The sequence below is a fragment of the Typopeltis vanoorti genome, chromosome 14 (assembly GCF_054136105.1).
Source record: "Typopeltis vanoorti isolate ZY-2024b chromosome 14, IOZ_Tvanoo_1.0, whole genome shotgun sequence".
Lineage (NCBI taxonomy): Eukaryota > Metazoa > Arthropoda > Arachnida > Uropygi > Thelyphonidae > Typopeltis > Typopeltis vanoorti.
The window spans coordinates 42,384,816-42,403,087 of NC_143562.1; the positions used below are offsets into that span (position 1 = coordinate 42,384,816).

Genomic DNA, 18,272 nt, shown 5'->3' on the forward strand with positions numbered 1-18,272 from the left:
TCTTCCTGTACTTCCTTCAATTCTAACTGCTGACTCACAACTCAAATAAAGACTAAGTATTGCTTGATATAATGCCCCATTGACACCATATAACTGCAGCGTATTGAATAGCTTCTCTCTTGGCACCTTGTCATATGCCTTTTCCAAATCGACAAAACTTAAATACAGATCTTTGTTATATTCCCATGCTTTCTCGACTATTTGTCGTAAAGTGAAGATCTGATCCTGACAGCCTCTATTTGGCCTGAATCCAGCTTGTTCTTCACCAAGCTTTTCTTCCACAATTCTTCTCAACCGTTTCTCAAGTATACTTGCATATATCTTACCAGGAACACTCAATAGGGATATACCTCTGAAATTCTCACATTCAGTTTTATTTCCCTTTTTATATATAGGTACTATGAGAGCTCTACTCCAATCATTGGGAATTCGTCCCTCTGTCCAGGCATTCTGAACTATGCAGTGCAGCAACTGTAAGACTTTTATACCACCATACGTCAGCATTTCTGGTCGAATATCATCTACTCCTGCTACCTTTCCACATTTCAAGCCTTTGATGGCTTTTTCTACTTCAAGTATGGATATGTATTCCTGACTGCATGCCTGGTCAGTGTTTTTTATCACTGTGCTGTCATCAGTGCTTGTATCATTTAGCAAATTTTCAATGTAATTACTCCATACTTCAAGGATATCTTTTTCTCCCATTTTCATTTCACCTTTATCATCTCTAACTCCTTTTACAGCACTCTTTCCTCCATTTCTAAGCTTCTTCAACAACCTCCAGAATATCTTACCATCTTCTTAATATTTATTTTCTATGTTCTTGCCAAAGTCCTCCCATGACTTTTGTTTAGCTAGTTTTACACCCTGTTTAGCTTTCTAACATTTGTCTCTGTATTCTCTAAGAGCACAAGCTGACTTATTTGTCAGGAACTTTTGATATGCTTTGTTCTTTTCCTTCACTGCCTCTTTAACTTCCTGTATCCACTATGGAGTTCTAATTTTTCTATCCTTGCAGACAACTTCACCACATGCCTCTCTAGCTGAATCAATCAGGGTTTTCTTCAAGGCTTGCCACTGAATCTCCAATGTTTGGTTCCTGTTTTCTCAAACTCTTTCATTTTTCCTTCAATAATATTTGTGTATTTTAGTCTACAGTTCACATCTGAGAACTGCTCAACTTTTATTCGCTTTAAAACTTTCTTACATGTCATTCTTTTCAACATGAAATTCAATTTTATCCTGCTCAAGACTAAATAGTGATCGCTTCCAATTTCAAATCCTCTGTATACTATGGTGTCCTGCACCAGATAGAAAACATCACTATCAACAATAACATAGTCAATGAGATTTTTCTTATTCCTTGCCTCTTCTCTCCATGTGAATTTGTGCACATTTTTATGTTGGGACATGGTGTTAGTAATAACCAGTCCATGTCCTGAGCAGAAATCCAACAGGTATTTGCCATTATTATTAGCTTTGCTCTTTTATCCAAATTTTCCCAAAACATTTTTGTATGTCTGACAATCACTTCCTACTCTGCTATTTAGATCCCCAACAAGGACCAACGTTTCCTTTTTCATTGTTTCAGTAGCTTTCTCTAGAGCCTCAAAAAATTCCTCCACTTCTACCTTAGTAGAACTTTCTGTGGGACCATAGGCAAATAAGTCTCATTGTCCAGTTCCCCATTCTGATATTTGCCCAAATCACTCTACTTGACACTGCCTACCATTCAAGAAGATGAGCCTCGTATTTTGTGTTGAATACCATGGCTATTCCTTCTTTTCCTTGATTGTCATTGCGTGAATATAACATTTTGTATTTATTGCTCAGAAAGATTTCACCAGTTTTTGTCTTTTTCGTTTCAGTCACCCCTATTATGTCGATCTGGTACTTATCTAATTCCTCAGCTAGCTCCATTTCTTTGCCATTCAGGCTTCTTATGTTGATAGTACCGATCTTTAACTTTGGTGATGTTGAGTTGGGGTGTGTTTTCAGATTTGTTCCAGTAGCTGACTTTTCGCTGTAAGCCCTGGTTCCCTGGCGAAAACAACGGGGGTCTTGTTTAACCGGGCGACGCCCCAGTCGGCATGAAATTTTGTCATGTTGTACTCGTTTTGTATTTTGTATATTGTTTAACCAATAGAAATACAATTTGGTCGGCTTTTTACAAAAACTGATTGGTAAAAATACCAAATATTTCGTTGCCACTATATTTGCACCTAATACCAAAGAAATGTGAGAAAAAAAATGTTTTTTTCCCAAATGCTAGAATTTTTTTTCTGCCAAGGTATGATGCTGTTTTTTCTTGATTTTTTGTTTAATTTTTTTATATGTTTATTCCATTCATGTCGACTGGTAATAAAGACAATAATCAATATAAAAAATATATAAACTAATAGTTAGTTTGGTTGTTGTTAATAAATTTGTGAAGCAACCAAGGGCGATCTAGGTATTGTGATAATGAAACTCACATATCTAACCCATAATAGCACCACTTTGTCTGTGAAATTGACTAGTGATGGTGGTGAGTGGTAGATGACATTTGTGATGATGATGATGATGATGGTAGTTGCAGTTCGTTGTAATTGGTGGCTTGAGTATTAGAGACAGAGCTGTAGAGTAAGTGCCCTTCCTCGATGAGTCTTTGGACTCCCTGGAGGTGTCACGTAATAATAGCACCACTATTGCACACAAAGTGTCATTCCAGGGGTCTCTAGTATGCAGAAATATCCACTATTTGAAGATTTCCCAAACTTAATTATTCAGATAACACAGAATTCATTGTAGCATTAACTACATAAAGCATCATCAATTAGGTTTCCATGACACACTATTAAAGTCAGTGAAAAAAAATAAATCCAGTAGGATCAGGGATCACAGTAATCTCTGTGTGATCCCTGATCCTACTGGCCACCTATCTTCACATAAAACTTAAAATTAACTTAATGACATCATGTGCAGTAACATTGTAGTAATATTATTTGAAAGATGATGATTACCTAACATTCTAATATCAATTGGATTAATGCTAGTTGCACAGACTTGAATAAGAACATCGTTTGGATGCGAAATCACAGGAATATCAACTGTTGTCAAGTGTAACTCTTCTGGACCTCCAAATTTCTGTATCTGCCAAGCTTTCATATTTCTAGGAACATACTGGCTTGCATTTCTATGATTAACATGAAACCATTTTGTAAATTTTGGAAACAATGTTTTTGTAAACAGCTTCATTCCTGAAAAAGAAATCGGATATACTCAGATGATGGAAAGTTAACAAAACAATTATAAACAGTAATACTCAATATATATACTATACTCAGTATACTATGTGTTAAGTATTAACATAGAGTTCACTGTGTTAGTACTAAAATTTGAAAAATTATATAGGTTTCAAAGATGATTTTTTCATCTGCTTTCAAGCTAGCAACTGCAGTGCAGTCCAAAACCTAAGGATGAACACCTTTTCTGAAGATTACAACTGCAAATTCATAAGAATCAGCTTGTGGTAATTTGTATAACTGATGATTTCGAGTAGAAAGTGAGAATGTTCTTGAAAGGGTACTGGGGTCACATAGTGTGGGGAAGGCATCATGCTTAATGGATGCACCAAGCTACAAGTGCTGGAAAAAAGGGACTATGACTAGTGAACAATATTCCAACGAAGTTCAGCATCATGTTTGATTGTTCTGTAGTGCTGTAGGCAAAGAATTCATTTTTATGGATGACAATGCCACCCCACATTGTACACAAGCAGGGGAAATATTTAATCGAATTGAGTGGCCAGCATGCTCCCCAGATCTCAATCCCATAGAACACTTGGGATGCAATGAGAAGATGCATTGCTGCTCGAAATTCATCTCCAGAAAAACCCCTATCCTTGCTCTGAAGGAGGAGTGGGCCAGTTTGCCTTAAGAACTCCTGAAACTTCATTTCTGCTGTTATTAATCTTTGTTTGTCTTTTTGTTTTATTGTCCAGATTTTGCTTCCATACATTAAGACTGGTAGGGCTAATGTATTGTATACTTTTAGTCTGGTTTGTTTTTGAACTAAGTTTGGTTTAAATATAGAGTTAATTACACCAGTTATTTTTAAATATTTTGCAATTTTTACATTTATATCTTTTTCATTTTCATATATACACTAGGATGTGATCATACATCCTAGGTAGCTAAATGAATTCACCTGTTCTAAGATCTTGTTATCTATTACTATCTTAGTTCTTGCTGGATAGGCCATAATTTTTTGATTTTTCTGTTGATATTATCATACCATAATCTTTGGCTATTTCATTTAGATCTAAAATAGCTTTCTGTAAGTTATCTTCAGAATTTGTAATTATTATTTGGTCGTCGGCAAAAAGGAGAATGTTTAAGTTCACTGTAGGAGAAAGTTTAATTCCTTGATGTAAATTTTTATTCCATTTTATTATTATTTCATTTAAGTAAATATTAAAAAAGAGTTGCTGAGAGGGGACATCCCTGTTGGACCCCTTGGTTTATCTCTCTCGTATATGATAGCTCGTGATTTAATCTTATTTGTATTTGATTATTTTCATATATCCTTGTGATAGCTTTCAGGATATTATTTGGTATTTGTCTTTCTTTTAATATGTTAAATAATATGTTTCTTTTAACTTTGTCCAATGCTTTTTCAAAGTCAATAAATGCAATATGTGTTTCTAAATTGTATTATCTTCTTTTCTCTATTATTAATTTTAGGTAAAAGGCCAGGTCTATACATGATTGTCCTTTTCTAAATCCATTCTGTACTTCTAAAATAAAGTTTTCAGAATATTTCATTAGTTTGCTATTTAAGATTCTGCTATATATTTAGTAACAGGAATTTAGTATACTGATACCTCTATAGTTTTTAGGGTCATCTCTATTACCTTTTTTAAAGATAGGAATCACAATTGCTTTTTTCCATTCTATTGAGGGGATACCAGTTGAATAATTTGGAAAGCATACATTCTATGTTAGAGGTTTAATGGAATATTAAAAGCACTGAGAAAGGATTAAAACTAATTTTAATACTTCCAATATTTCGTCTCCGAGACAGAGACATCTTCGGGAATTACAAAAACATTTTGTAACAACACACACACAAATACAATACAAAGTGGAACTAAAGTCATATCTAGGTGGTGCACCCTCTATGGGCATTTGCAGGTGGCCTGGGATGTAAAGAGGGATCTCTGATAATTCAAGTTTCCCAAATTTTGGGAAGTTTAATGCAACCGTATTTGTTTAAATTAGGTTGATTCCTGAGTACAGATGCATATTCAAAGAATAGTCTTTCTTTTTTGAATTTACTATGGTGGAGTATGGTAGTTTTTTTTTCCAGGAGATCCTGTGGGATGTATCCAAAACATGGTCTGCAAGGCCAGATTGACCATAATCGTGTTTGCAGATGTAAGAACTGTGTTCTTCTAACCGGGTGGATGGATGCTGATCTGCCTGTTTGTCCGAAGTAGGCAAGTTTACAGGAACAAGGTACTCTATATACACCAGGCACTGAAAGAGGATCCCCCCCCCCCCACCCCCCCCCCCCCCCACCCCCCCCCCCCCCCACCCCCCCCCCCCCCCACCCCCCCCCCCCCCCACCCCCCCCCCCCCCCACCCCCCCCCCCCCCCACCCCCCCCCCCCCCCACCCCCCCCCCCCCCCACCCCCCCCCCCCCCCACCCCCCCCCCCCCCCACCCCCCCCCCCCCCCACCCCCCCCCCCCCCCACCCCCCCCCCCCCCCACCCCCCCCCCCCCCCACCCCCCCCCCCCCCCACCCCCCCCCCCCCCCACCCCCCCCCCCCCCCACCCCCCCCCCCCCCCACCCCCCCCCCCCCCCACCCCCCCCCCCCCCCACCCCCCCCCCCCCCCACCCCCCCCCCCCCCCACCCCCCCCCCCCCCCACCCCCCCCCCCCCCCACCCCCCCCCCCCCCCACCCCCCCCCCCCCCCACCCCCCCCCCCCCCCACCCCCCCCCCCCCCCACCCCCCCCCCCCCCCACCCCCCCCCCCCCCCACCCCCCAGATATTCTGTGTACACCTTTTTCAAACCGAGAATAGGAGGTCAAGTTAAAAATTGTTGAAGACAGCAAACCACGTCTGCCTAACGAATAATATTTCTGGCTACATGGGTGAAACAAAATTTCTTTTCGTATTCCCTTGTCTGAAATGAAAAACTTTGAATGGAGTGTTTATGAACCAAATGCTCGCCCAGTGAGGGCAGTGAAGTTAGCTGTTTACAGCTGTACTTAAGATATATTTTGGCCTTTCATATTTGTAGCTTTCTGCTTCATTATATTCCGAAATTTCCTTGATCAACGGGTTTGGGTGGTTGCTAGTCTTGGTAAAGAACTTCACTCCTAGATCTAGAAGAAAGGAAGAGATGTAAGGAATGTTGACTTCTCTATGGATCTGGGTGTTTCTGATAAACCAAGAGGCATCCAGAATCATTCTCAGACACTTATTCTGCAATCTCTGTAGTTTTAGAATATTTGTATTTGCGGTGTGGCTTCATGCAGGGGGATGCATATGTGATGACCAGCCGAATCACCATCTTGTAAATTGTTAATTTTGTTTGTGTATCCAATTTGATTTGTCTGTTGATTACAGGGTATAGTTGGGCTATGACCTTGAATGTTTTTGAGATAATGTGTCTTATATGATTACTGAATAGAAGTTTTCTATCCAGGATCACTCCTAGATATTTGACTTCGCTCTGCCACGGAATCTTTGCTCCCAAAAGATGAATGTCTTCCATATTATGGATTTTTTTTCCTTGTAAACATTATGGCTGAACTCTTCTGTGGGTTAATTTGGATCCTCCAGTCCGCCAGCCATCTCTCTAATATATGTAATCTGGTTTGCAATTTTCTAGTTGTCAATTTTGGCTCAGAGATCTTGCCATTAATGCAGTATTATTTGCATATAATGCAGTGAATGTTGTTCTCGGGTTCAGAGGGATATCTGCTACATATATTGAGAACAGGAGAGGGGCCAGAAGAGAGCCCTGGGGTACTCCTGTGTCTGGACAAAATCGATTCTCCGACCCTGACCTGCATATATCTGTCTTTCAAGTATGAGTGGAGTATTCTTATCAACTTGATTGGAAAGCCAAACTTTATGAGTTCGTAGAGAAGGCCTTGATGCCACACTTTGTCAAACGCATTCTCTGTATCGATGAAGATGACAGCAATACTGATTTTCCAATTGAAACCTTTCGTAATGATTTCTTCTAGCCCGTGGATTTGTTGAGCTGTACTATGGGCCTTGCGGAAGTCAAACTGCTCGTCAGGCAAAACTCCTAACCTATCCGTTTCTGCTTGGAGTCTTGTGAGGATCACTTTCTCTGTTACCTTTCCGAGGCTGGACAACAGGCTGATTGGTCTATAGCTCTCGGAAAGGTGAGGGTTTCTCCTGGCTTCTTCAGTGGTACGATGGTGGCTGTTTTCCACGCGGTGGGAAAATGCTGGAATCTGAAAACTGCATTGGTAATATTAACGAGATGAATTAGGGCCTTTCTTGGGAGTAGTTTTACTATTCGGTTAGTTATGCCATCAGGTCCTGGAGCCTTTTTATTATTTAGGTGTGTGACGATGTTTATTACTTCAACCGGAATAGTCGGAGCGATGTGTTCAGAATTAACAGTGTGCTACCATAAAGTTGATCTAACATGCCGGTGAATTTTGTACATAAGGTTAATATTAAGGTTTGCATTGAGATTCAAGGTTATCTATCAGTGCTGCAGCTTTCTCTTCATCTTTGTGAACTGTTCCTTTCTTTGTTTCTATAGGCAAAACTCCTATGAGTTGCTTTTTGGTGCGGATGACTCTTAGGAATTTCCAGATGAAGTGATCTTCAGTCTTGTTGTTAGCCAATTTGGATTCCCATTGGTGGTTTCTGTGTTTGTTTTTGGAGAGCTTCCCAGACCTGTTTGTTTAGGTTGTTCAATACTGTTTGCTCTTGTGGGGCACTGGCATCTCTTTCTCTATTTTTTGCTCTGATTAGCTCAATGATTTCTACTGGGATACGGTTGGTTGGGTGGAAGACAGTGGATTCTCTGGCTGATGCTTTCTAAATTTGTATGGTTAAGTTATTTACTGCTGTGTCAATCTCTTCCTTTTTACTGATATTGGGCACTGGACCAATATAATCTGGAAGAACCTTGGCTAACCTATCCCAAGGTATGAATGTGTGTGGAGGAGAGAATTGATCTGATGAACCTAGATATATGAGGCTGTGGTCAGAAGATATTCGTTAACTGTTTCCAATTTATACTGGTATCATATTTTTGAAAATGACAATGTCTAGCACATCTGAGCTACATGAGGGGATAAAGTGAGTGTGCTCGGTGGGATCTGTAACCACTGCAGAGTTCAGCATTGCGTAGTTGAATAGTGTGTAGCCTTTAGAGTTAATTGAATAGCTGTGCCAAGCTGTGTGTTTTGAATTGAGGTCTCCTGCTATTATTATGGAATCATTTTGTCCAAGTATGGAGTCCAGATCAGTTGTTAACAGAGGAATACTTGGGGGTATATAAGCAGCATAAATATTGAGACTGCCAGCATTGTTGGTATGTATCTCCACTCCAGTCACCTCGAGGTTTTCGATTTGAGGGTTGAATATTGTATTATAATTCAGGTCACTCTTAATATATATGGCAGTCCCTCCCCCTCTCGCATCAGTTTTGTCATTTCTGTACATAGTGTATCCACGGATTTTAGGGTTATTGGCTGATCTTAGGTGTGTTTCACCAATCAGAATGATATCAGCACTGAGACGAATCGCAAATTCTTGAAGCTCCAAGACTTTGTTCATTAATCCATGCCACTATCATGAGCGACTTAGGTTTAAATTTTTTACTCATGACAGATGGCTGTTATAATGGTTTCATTGCCTTTGAGGAATCTCTTTCTGGAAGATGGTGAAGAGCTTGTCTTGATGAAATCCTGCAGCATGGTGGCAAGCAAGGCAGTTAGAATTGACGTTAAGTTGGAACCCTCTGGCTCGAGAGATGTGGGTAACTTAGTGCTTGCAGCCTCAGCATATGTTTTGAAGTGGTTGCAGGTCGTGTTCCTTCTGTTTGGTTGAAGGTCAGGCGTTTCGAACTGGGGGAGGGCCCACTAGGTTGCTTATACGGTTATTACAAGGAGGAGCAAGATTGGCTTTTGCTGACACTCAATTTTTTGGATTGAAAAGTCATCCCTTGTAGTTGGCGGGGTGAGGTCCACTGCAGTTTGCCCAACAGGCAGGAGTAGTGCGTGGCTTGGAGCAGGTGCTGGTCTGATGTCCCTCGCTGCATTTCAAGCACCTGTAGGCTGCCTTACATAATTTTTGGGCGTGCCCGAACCTTTGGCACCTATAACACTGTCCAGCTGATGCCCTCTTTCTAATTGGCTCAGTTGTTATTTTGAGTCCGCATACTACAGTTAGATCGTAGATTTGTTTCTATGTGTTGCTTATTTCCACTAGCACCAAAGGCATTGGTCTTTTATCTGCTCACTTTTACTGTGGACAGGCCCTGTCTAGAGAGATCAGTGCTCACATCTTCAGGAGTGATGCCTTCAGCTATCCCATGTAGAACCACCTTCAGGTTCTTTTCGCTGGATAAAGTGAAGGTGTGGTATGGGACATTAGCATTATCCATAAATCTGGTCATCTGTCTGTAATCCATGAGAGTAGTGGGTTGTATTTTAACTCCCTCATCTGAGTTTTTGGCCAATGAGAATGAGATGTTTTGTGCTCTGAGGGCTGACGAGACAGGGATCCATTTTTTCCTTATCTCTTAAGATGACTGATGGTATCTTTTCTTTAGGAACATTGAGTGCTTCCATCCTTGTGTTGTTTTGGGTTCTTCAACATTGGTGGAGATTTTCCTCTTCTTTTTGACCATTTGGAATTCTGTGTGTTTCCAAGGTCTGATAATTGCTGTCTTGGGATGTAGCATCTTCCATATTTGAGGAGTGTGCAAAATCTGATTGCGTCAAAGTTATGTGATCTTTACTTATGTCATCCATATTGTCCTTTGTGACTGCCGAGGGGGGGGGGATGTGTCAAAGAGCTTAACTTTTCCCGGCCAATTATCACTGAGCAGCTTTCCTAGTCTGAGGAATTAATTGCATACTTCCCTTGCCATAAGTTTTGCCATAACAACAATAATTTAGAAATGTGTAAAGATATAGATGGAGAAAGAGTAGAGATTGCTCAGGTGTCCCGAGCAGGTTACAGGTAATCCTGTGGGCTTTTGAGGGTCCACTAGCAAATTTCGTAGACACGCTCAGGTGTCTACCAGCAATGAAATACATCTAGCTGTCCTACAGTAAGAAAAAGGAGTGTCACGAATTCAGTTGGCCACAGATTGAAATCCTACCTCCCTAAATAAAACCAAAAATACACCACCTGTCCTCACTGCAGGTGGGGGCCTGCCAGTCATTAGACCTCTTGCATGTTTCATGCAGAAGGAGAGACAGTAGGAAACAACTGTGTCTGTGCCAGTGCAATGCGCGTTTCATAAAAAACCTTGTAAACAAACTAATCAGGCTCAGTCTTAAATAATATGTCCGTTCACATCAGAAGCCAAAAGCAGAATCTTTCCTCCCTTCTCCTTTCACCACGTCTGCCTCTTGTAAATTTATCTTTTTACATCTCGGAAAAAAGGGCCCGAACTGATGAATAAATAGAAAAGTTTTCTATTTTTTTTTGTGAGAATAGGAAGGATAAGAAGGGAAGGGGAATTATGTCTACACAAAATTGGGAGACAAGCGGAAAATAGGATTTACAGGGTGGACACAAAGAAATGTATAAGCAACATGGGCATACTGAGGAAGAGAAGTGTTCTCATTATGGTGTGAGGGTGATTTTAAATGTTGCAATATTGATTGGAATGAAGAGATAGAATCAAAAATAAGGAGAATGAATTTCTTGAATTCTTAAGGGTCAACTATCTTAGACAACGGAAGACACACGAGGATTGATAGTTTTAGATCTGATCATAATATCATCAGAGGATGCAAATGTGAATGGAATGTCTAATCATTCCCAACAACCACAATTAATGAGCAATATCTGTAGAAGGCGAATGAGATAAGAGATCTAAACAGGGACTTGACGTTTAGAGGAACATTGCTAAAATTGTGAGAACATCACAACAGATTATAGCAATGATAACAAGGATCTTGATATGCAGGACAGATTGAAGGAATGGAATTAGCAGATCCTTGCAAACAGGAGAAAGTGAGGGATATCGTTGAGACATGTAAGTTAATGAGGGATTGTTGCCAAATCATCATGGAGATTTTTCATAGGGGAAGGCAAAATTCCATCCCTGTAAGCTGCATAAAGAGGATGTGATGAAGTGAAGAAGATTTTTTGTTTTTCATGAAGAGTCGTTGGGGATCGGATACATTGCCTGAAAATGTTCAGAAATCATGAATTGGTTTACCACGTAGTTTGATTTTCTTTTGCATGAGAGCATGAACCTTCAGTGATGTATTTTGATTCCACAGAGTGGTTATTAGTAATAATAAAAATCAGATTAACTAAACAGATTATACGACTGCGTTATACGAGGTACTAACTAAATGTTTAGAGAATTTAAATAGTGCATGAATGGGTTGAAGTACAGCCTTCCACTTCTATAAGGAACGAGCAGTATTCTTTGTGAATCAATATGCCAGCAAGCCTAGAGGCTGCGTTCTCGGGTTTAATTCTTGTTTTGGTGGATCAGCGATTTTCTCTTTCAACTGAAATGGTCGATTTTAAGGAACGAATAAATGCAGCAAAATTTGCCTCAACCTCAGAAATCTGCTACGGAAATCACCGAATGCTTTAGAATGCATTTGGTGATAATGCTCACAGACTCAAAAGAAAAGGAAGTGAAATTCGCACAAATATCAAGTCAACGTTGGTTACTTTTTCTTTTTTTTTTTTTACATTGTCCATAAGACGTTCTCCCCCCTGGTTGAACTTTTAATGGCAAGTTTTACTGTGAGGGATTGAAGTGGCAAAGGGAGAGCATTCGGTGCAAATATCCAGCCGAATGGAAGAACAACGACGAGGACCACAGGTCACTCGTTGTGCGACCATTCCTAGCTTCCAAAAAACGCAACTGTCATTGCACATCCCTTCTATTTGCCTTCCTCTCCACCTACGATTTTTTTCTGTTCCCTGAAATTTCATCCTGAATTTCATATTTCATCTGGATGAAATTCAGGAGGAAAAGGTGTCGTTTTGATATGATTGAAGAGATCTAGGCAGAATCGCAGGACGTACTCAACATAGTTACTTTAGAGGACTTCTAGGAATTCATGAAATTCTGGAAAATTCGCTCGGATGGCTATGTTTAAGGCTACCTATGCATTAACTAGAACCACTTATCATATAACAAGACCTCAGACAATTAGTTAGATTACATATTAAGGAAAAAGTCACTCGAATTTTTATACTCCAGATATCTTAAATAAATTGCCATTTTAAAATAGAAATTTTACTAGCTACAGTACTCTAAAACAAGCCATAAGATTAAACTATGAAGGAGAAATACACAACCTAATGCAAAGTATTGCGCTAACTCAGGCTTCCAGGTCGCAGTGCACCCTAAAATTCGAGATATCGTGTATGTGTGTGCGCGTGCGCTACATGTACTTATACAGAGATATATATCTGATTTGTTGCTGTATTTGCAGTAGATGCAAACTTAACACAATCTTCAAGGATGCGTGCAATTATATTATACCTAAGAACCCCCATATCACATCAGGTATAATTTAGACGTGAGATGCCCCGATTCCTAGGCCTAATTCGCGCTTTTCTCAGAAAAGCTGGCAGGAGAACAAAATGTCCCATTATTGAGCTCATTCATTCAGTTATAAAATTACTCTGCATTTAGAGAAATTTTTTTCAGTCGGCTATACTATAATAAATTTAATCCTTTATCCAAGTGTAAGCAAACATTAAGTCTTTATTATAGTCTAATCATCAAAATTCAAAACATCACCTAATAGACAAGAAAAACATAACAACTATTGGAACATGGAATGTTCGAACTCTTCACCAGGACGGAGCACTGGAAATACTACTGCATGAATTAGACAACTACCGATGGGAAGTGATTGGATTCTGCGAAACTAGATGGACTGGAAAAGGAGAATTCCACAATGGACAGTACAAAATCTTAACTTCAGGCAGGGAGGACAAGAAACACCATGAAGGAGTAGCACTTATATTAAAACCAAAGGCTCAAAACTCTCTATTGTCCTACAATTCTATCTCACCTAGGATAATTAAAGCAAGATTTAAAACATCAATCGGATCACTAACTATTATTCACGTATACTCACCAACTTCGACATCATCAGAAGAAGAGATTGAGGAGTTCCATATAGATTTGCAAAAAGCGGTACAGCAGACATCAACTCAAGATCTCCTAATTGTAATGGAGACTTAAACGCAAAAGGAGGCAAAGACTTGGATACCTGGACAAGAGTGATCGGAAAGTTCGGGTATGGAGAAAGCAATGAAAGTGGCGAAAGACTGCTAAACTTCTGGTCAAATAATAGACTAACAATAACCAACACTCTCTTTAAACATTCAAAACTCGAAAGAAAATGGACATGGATATCACCAGACAGACAAACCAAGAATATGACAGACTATATTATTGTAAACCAAAGATGGAAATCAGGTATCCTAAACTGCAGATCCTTCTCTGCAGATTGTAGATCAGACCATAAGCTAGTATTAGCAAACCTAAGAATAAAGTTAAAATCTAGAAGCACTTTTAGAGTGAAAAGGAGACTGAATATAAAAAAATTACAAGACAGCAATATTCTAAGAAAATATCAACTAGAACTAGATAAAAACTTGAAGGAACTGCCAAAACAGAATATAAACATCGAAGAACATTGGTGCAAATTAAAGGAAATAATATTAAATTCGGCAGAAAAAAACCATAGGTTTCACAGAAAGAGAAAGTAAAAAGGATTGGATCTCGAATGAAGTAAAAAGATTAAGCGATCAAAGGAAAAGCATGAAACTAAAACAGAAATGAATATAATAGATTAACGAGAGAAATTAGAAAACTAGTTAAAAGAGACAGAATAACTGGTTAGAAGAAAAATGCAAAATGGCAGAAAAGCTATCAAATAACCTTCATTGATTATATAAACAAATAGACCAAATTAGTAAGACACGGACAACAAAAATTATAATGATCAAAAACAAAGAGGGACAACTAATTGAAAGTAAAACAAAAAGAATGGCCAGATGGGAAGAATACTTCAGAGATTTATATAATTAAAACAGCTCCCAGGATATTACGATTCCAGCCACTGAAATGGAAGAGGAAACAATTATCTTTACCAAAGAAATAATAGCACACAGCATAGAAAAACTTAAAACTAGGAAAGCACCTGGCATTGATTGATCAAATACATGAGGAATTCTTAAAAGCAGGAAAGGAACAACTTTTGGAACCATTAAAAACATTATTTGAAAGGATCTACAAAAACGCAGCAGTGCCTACTGATTGGACCAAATCAGTCATAACTTCTATATACAAAAAAAGGAGATAAAACAGAATGCAATAATTACAGAGGCATTAGCCTCCTCAGTATTCCAAGTAAGGATTTTACGAAAGTACTCCAAAAACAAATTAAGCCAGTTCTATATATGACCAGGGCGAAGCACAATTGATCAACTATTCACCTTAAGACAGCTAACAGAAAAGACACTAGAGTACAACCAAAGTTGCTACATAAATTTCATAGACTTTCGTCAGGCATTTGATTCAATCCATAGAAGAGAACTATGGAAAACTATGGAAGAATTTGGAATTCCCAACAAAACCATAAGAATAATAAAGAATCTGTATGAGAAATCTGAAAGTGCAGTACAAATGGAGGACACCTTAACCAACCGGTTCCACACAGAGAACGGAGTAAGACAGGGATGCAATCTGTCACCAGACCTGTTCAATCTTACACCAGAAGAAGCAACCAATAAGGCCTTAAACAATGAAGACTCTGGAATCAAAATATATGGGGAAAATGTGACAAATTTAAAATTTGCAGACGACATTACTTGCAAGCACAGAAGAAAATCTACAGCGAATTTCTGATAAAATAAAGGAGGAGTGTATAAAATTTGGATTAAACATAAATATAGACAAAACAAAAATTATGCAAATAGGAAAAAAAAAGCACCAATCTGAAAATTGAAATAGATAGTAAGAATCTAGAGCAGGTAGAAAACTTCACCTACCTTGGAGAAATTATTGAGTACAATGGTAAAATTATAAAAGATATAAACAGACGAATAAGTCAAGCATACGAATTTTTGGACGACTTAATAAAATATAGAAGTCAAGAGACATCAAACAAATAACAAAAGTAAGAATCTATGAAACAATATTTCTCTATGGAAGTGAATGCTGGAATCTGAAAAAGGCTGAAGAGAAAAAATTATTAGTTACTGAAATGGGTTGGCTAAGAAGGTTACTTGGAGTATCTCTACTGGATCGACTAAGAAACGAAGACATAAGGAAACGAAAATAAGAAATAACAATAATAGACAAAATCCAAGAAAGAAGATTGCGATGGTTTGGCCATGTGACCAGAATGGGAACAGAAAGACTACCATCTAAAGCCCTAAATAAAACGATGGAAGGTAAAAGTTCCAAAGGACGGCCCAGAATTAGATGGATAGACAAAATAAAAGAGGACCTGAAAATCAAATCACAACAAGTGACACCAAACTGGAAAGATTTGTTTGGACTCCCCCGGGACAGACAGAAGTGGAAAGAGTTCATTCGGCCTCATCATCATTCACATATATGATGGAAGAGAGAAGAAGATAGTCTAATCAAGTGAAAAAAACTTCCAACATCTTTCTCTAAATCCAGAGTAATTTAATAATAAGGTGAGACACCTTTTGGCAACTCGCATAGGTAAAGATGACTTCTTTATTGCTCCCAACTTCGTGGCACCACCTTTGGGTCTAGCTCTCACTGACGAGACTTCAATAAAGGTCGAAACCGGTCTGGGTAGTGGCCCTTCCTTTAATGCATAGCATTATACATGTCTGCAAGGAGATGTGCTTTGCATTATGGAGTGATTATTATTATATTATTTGGCACCTCCAGGGAGTCCAAAGACTCATTGAGGGAGAGTGTGCCAACAGCATCGAACGATTGTTCCCTTCCAACTACTAACAGCGCTCAAACTTGCTTAACTTTTTGCGTGCGCCATTAGTAGCAGAGGCTCTACCAATTGATCAACCTTTGCTGGCACCTTTGATGAGAGCTTGGTCCACCTTTACCACGAGTTATCTCAGCCCTGAAGATACTTCAAGCGCAAACTTTGTTTGCTTACATTTGGATAAAGGATTAAACTAAATTTATTATAGTCTAACCGAGGAAAAAAACTTCCAACAACTTTTCTTTTTACAAACAACGTCACTTATCCGATTTCCGCTACTTCCTGACTTATCTGTTTTCTTGCTTTGTTGTTTCCTATTTTACTGCTTAATTTTACTTTTTACTTATTTTGCTGCTTAATTTTACTTTTCTCTCTGTGTTCATTTAAAGCCTCTCGACTTTTCTTCTAATTCACGTGTCGTCTTTCCGATGATCTGCTTTAATTTTGCTATAATTTATACTTAACCTCTTCCACATCTCCAATAACCTCGTTAGTGATGCTAGCCTTCTTGTTCTCGCGGTATCTTTGCGGTGCGCTTCTTAGCATTACGTTTCTTGTGCGTTTTTGGTGCCATTTTAAACTTATACTTATTGTTGAACTATCTTAATAAAAATATGTTCTAAAATAGCGACTACACTAAAAACACCCAAATCTACACTAATATATATAAAACACTAATTTTCTAAGGGAAAAACAATAATACAGACAAAAATCGCATTTTACACTAGCGCTAATTTCACCGCCCAGCCACAATGTATCCTCAAACCAATCCTTAACTAAAATTATAGGCCTCCTTGTTTATCAGATTCAGTAGTCAAGGTGTTAGACAGGGTGATTACAAATAGAACACCACTGTGAATGAAGGGGAATAGAAATCTCTATAGAGGTCGAACGGCATGGGTTTCTTTAGGAGAGGACTTGCTGCAACGATCAGCTTATGCGTTTTATAATATGGCAAGAGAGAAAAGGTTATAGGTATAATTTTCTAGATATTGTAAAAGAATATCACACAAAAACTACTCTTGAAATTGAAAGAATGGGTATGGATAGGCAGTTGAAAGTTTTGTTATAGAGATGATCTACCCATAGAGCCAACGAGTTGTGTATAGAGTGCAATGTCTCAAAAGGGCAAGGTGACAAGCTGACTAACACAAGTTTCTATTCTAAGACTTTTGTTTAATCTCTATACTGATGATCTAGTTAAAGGTTTAAGATATTATATTCAGCTGTTTGCTGATGATGCTAAATAGGAAGACCAATGTCAGAAATTTCTGATAGGATGTTGTTATAAGAGATTTGAATTAGGCTGAAGAATGAGGTATAATTTCAATGTTGCTAAGTATAATATGATGTACCTTGTCAGACATGTTGTTTTGATTGCATTGGAGGATTTGTCTGCAGAAGGGTGAAACATCTGAGGAGATAAATAGAAAGAGCCTGAACTTCAGGGTACACATAGCAGAAGTTATAAAATTATACATTGCCATTATACTGAGAAGCCCATTGAAAAGCAAGAATAAAGAAGTGATAGTTCCACTGTGCAAGTATAGAGCCATAAAAAATTTTCTGTGCACAGATATCCTTACCCGTATATCTGTGTGATAAAATCATTAGAGAGAAAGTTTGTGGGTGTGTGGAGGTATCTCGGGACTTGGAATGTTGACTACTTGAGGAAATTAAGGGAATGTTCTCTTCAGAGCTTGGTACACAGAAGGAGAAAAAGTGATTTAATTGAGGTATATAAGTTGGTGAGAGGAGACATTGACTGGGTAATAGATGGCAAGAGAATGGGAGGTCATCCTTGGAAGCTGTAATAAGGATTATATCAGTAAGGAAGTGAGAAAGAGATATTTTACATGGCGAATGGACTGTTTTACCAAAGTGGATTCGGAACGCTCCAATGCTAAATGTTTTCAAGGTTAAAAATCATCCAGTTTTGTAATAGTATTATTTCTGGGAGTTCTAGATATAATACTAATACTAGTTTCCCGAGGAAAGCAAAACATGAAGCAAAACACATGCTAAGAAAAAAATAATTATTATTAAACTGACTTCGAGTATTATTGGAAAAAAAA

At 38.6% G+C, this 18,272-nt stretch overlaps 1 protein-coding gene across 2 annotated transcripts in view; it reads right to left on the reverse strand.

Moving 5' to 3' along the window:
• Positions 1-18,272, reverse strand: part of LOC150099405 (NAD(P)H oxidoreductase RTN4IP1, mitochondrial-like) — a 289,878-nt gene that overhangs the window by 139,322 nt on the left and 132,284 nt on the right. For both annotated transcript variants that reach the window (XM_090404050.1, XM_090404049.1), the window contains exon 2: positions 3,003-3,239. In XM_090404050.1, the coding sequence (XP_090260176.1) occupies positions 3,003-3,237 (235 nt within the window). In that variant the 5' untranslated portion in view covers positions 3,238-3,239. The remainder of the gene's footprint in view (positions 1-3,002; positions 3,240-18,272) is intronic.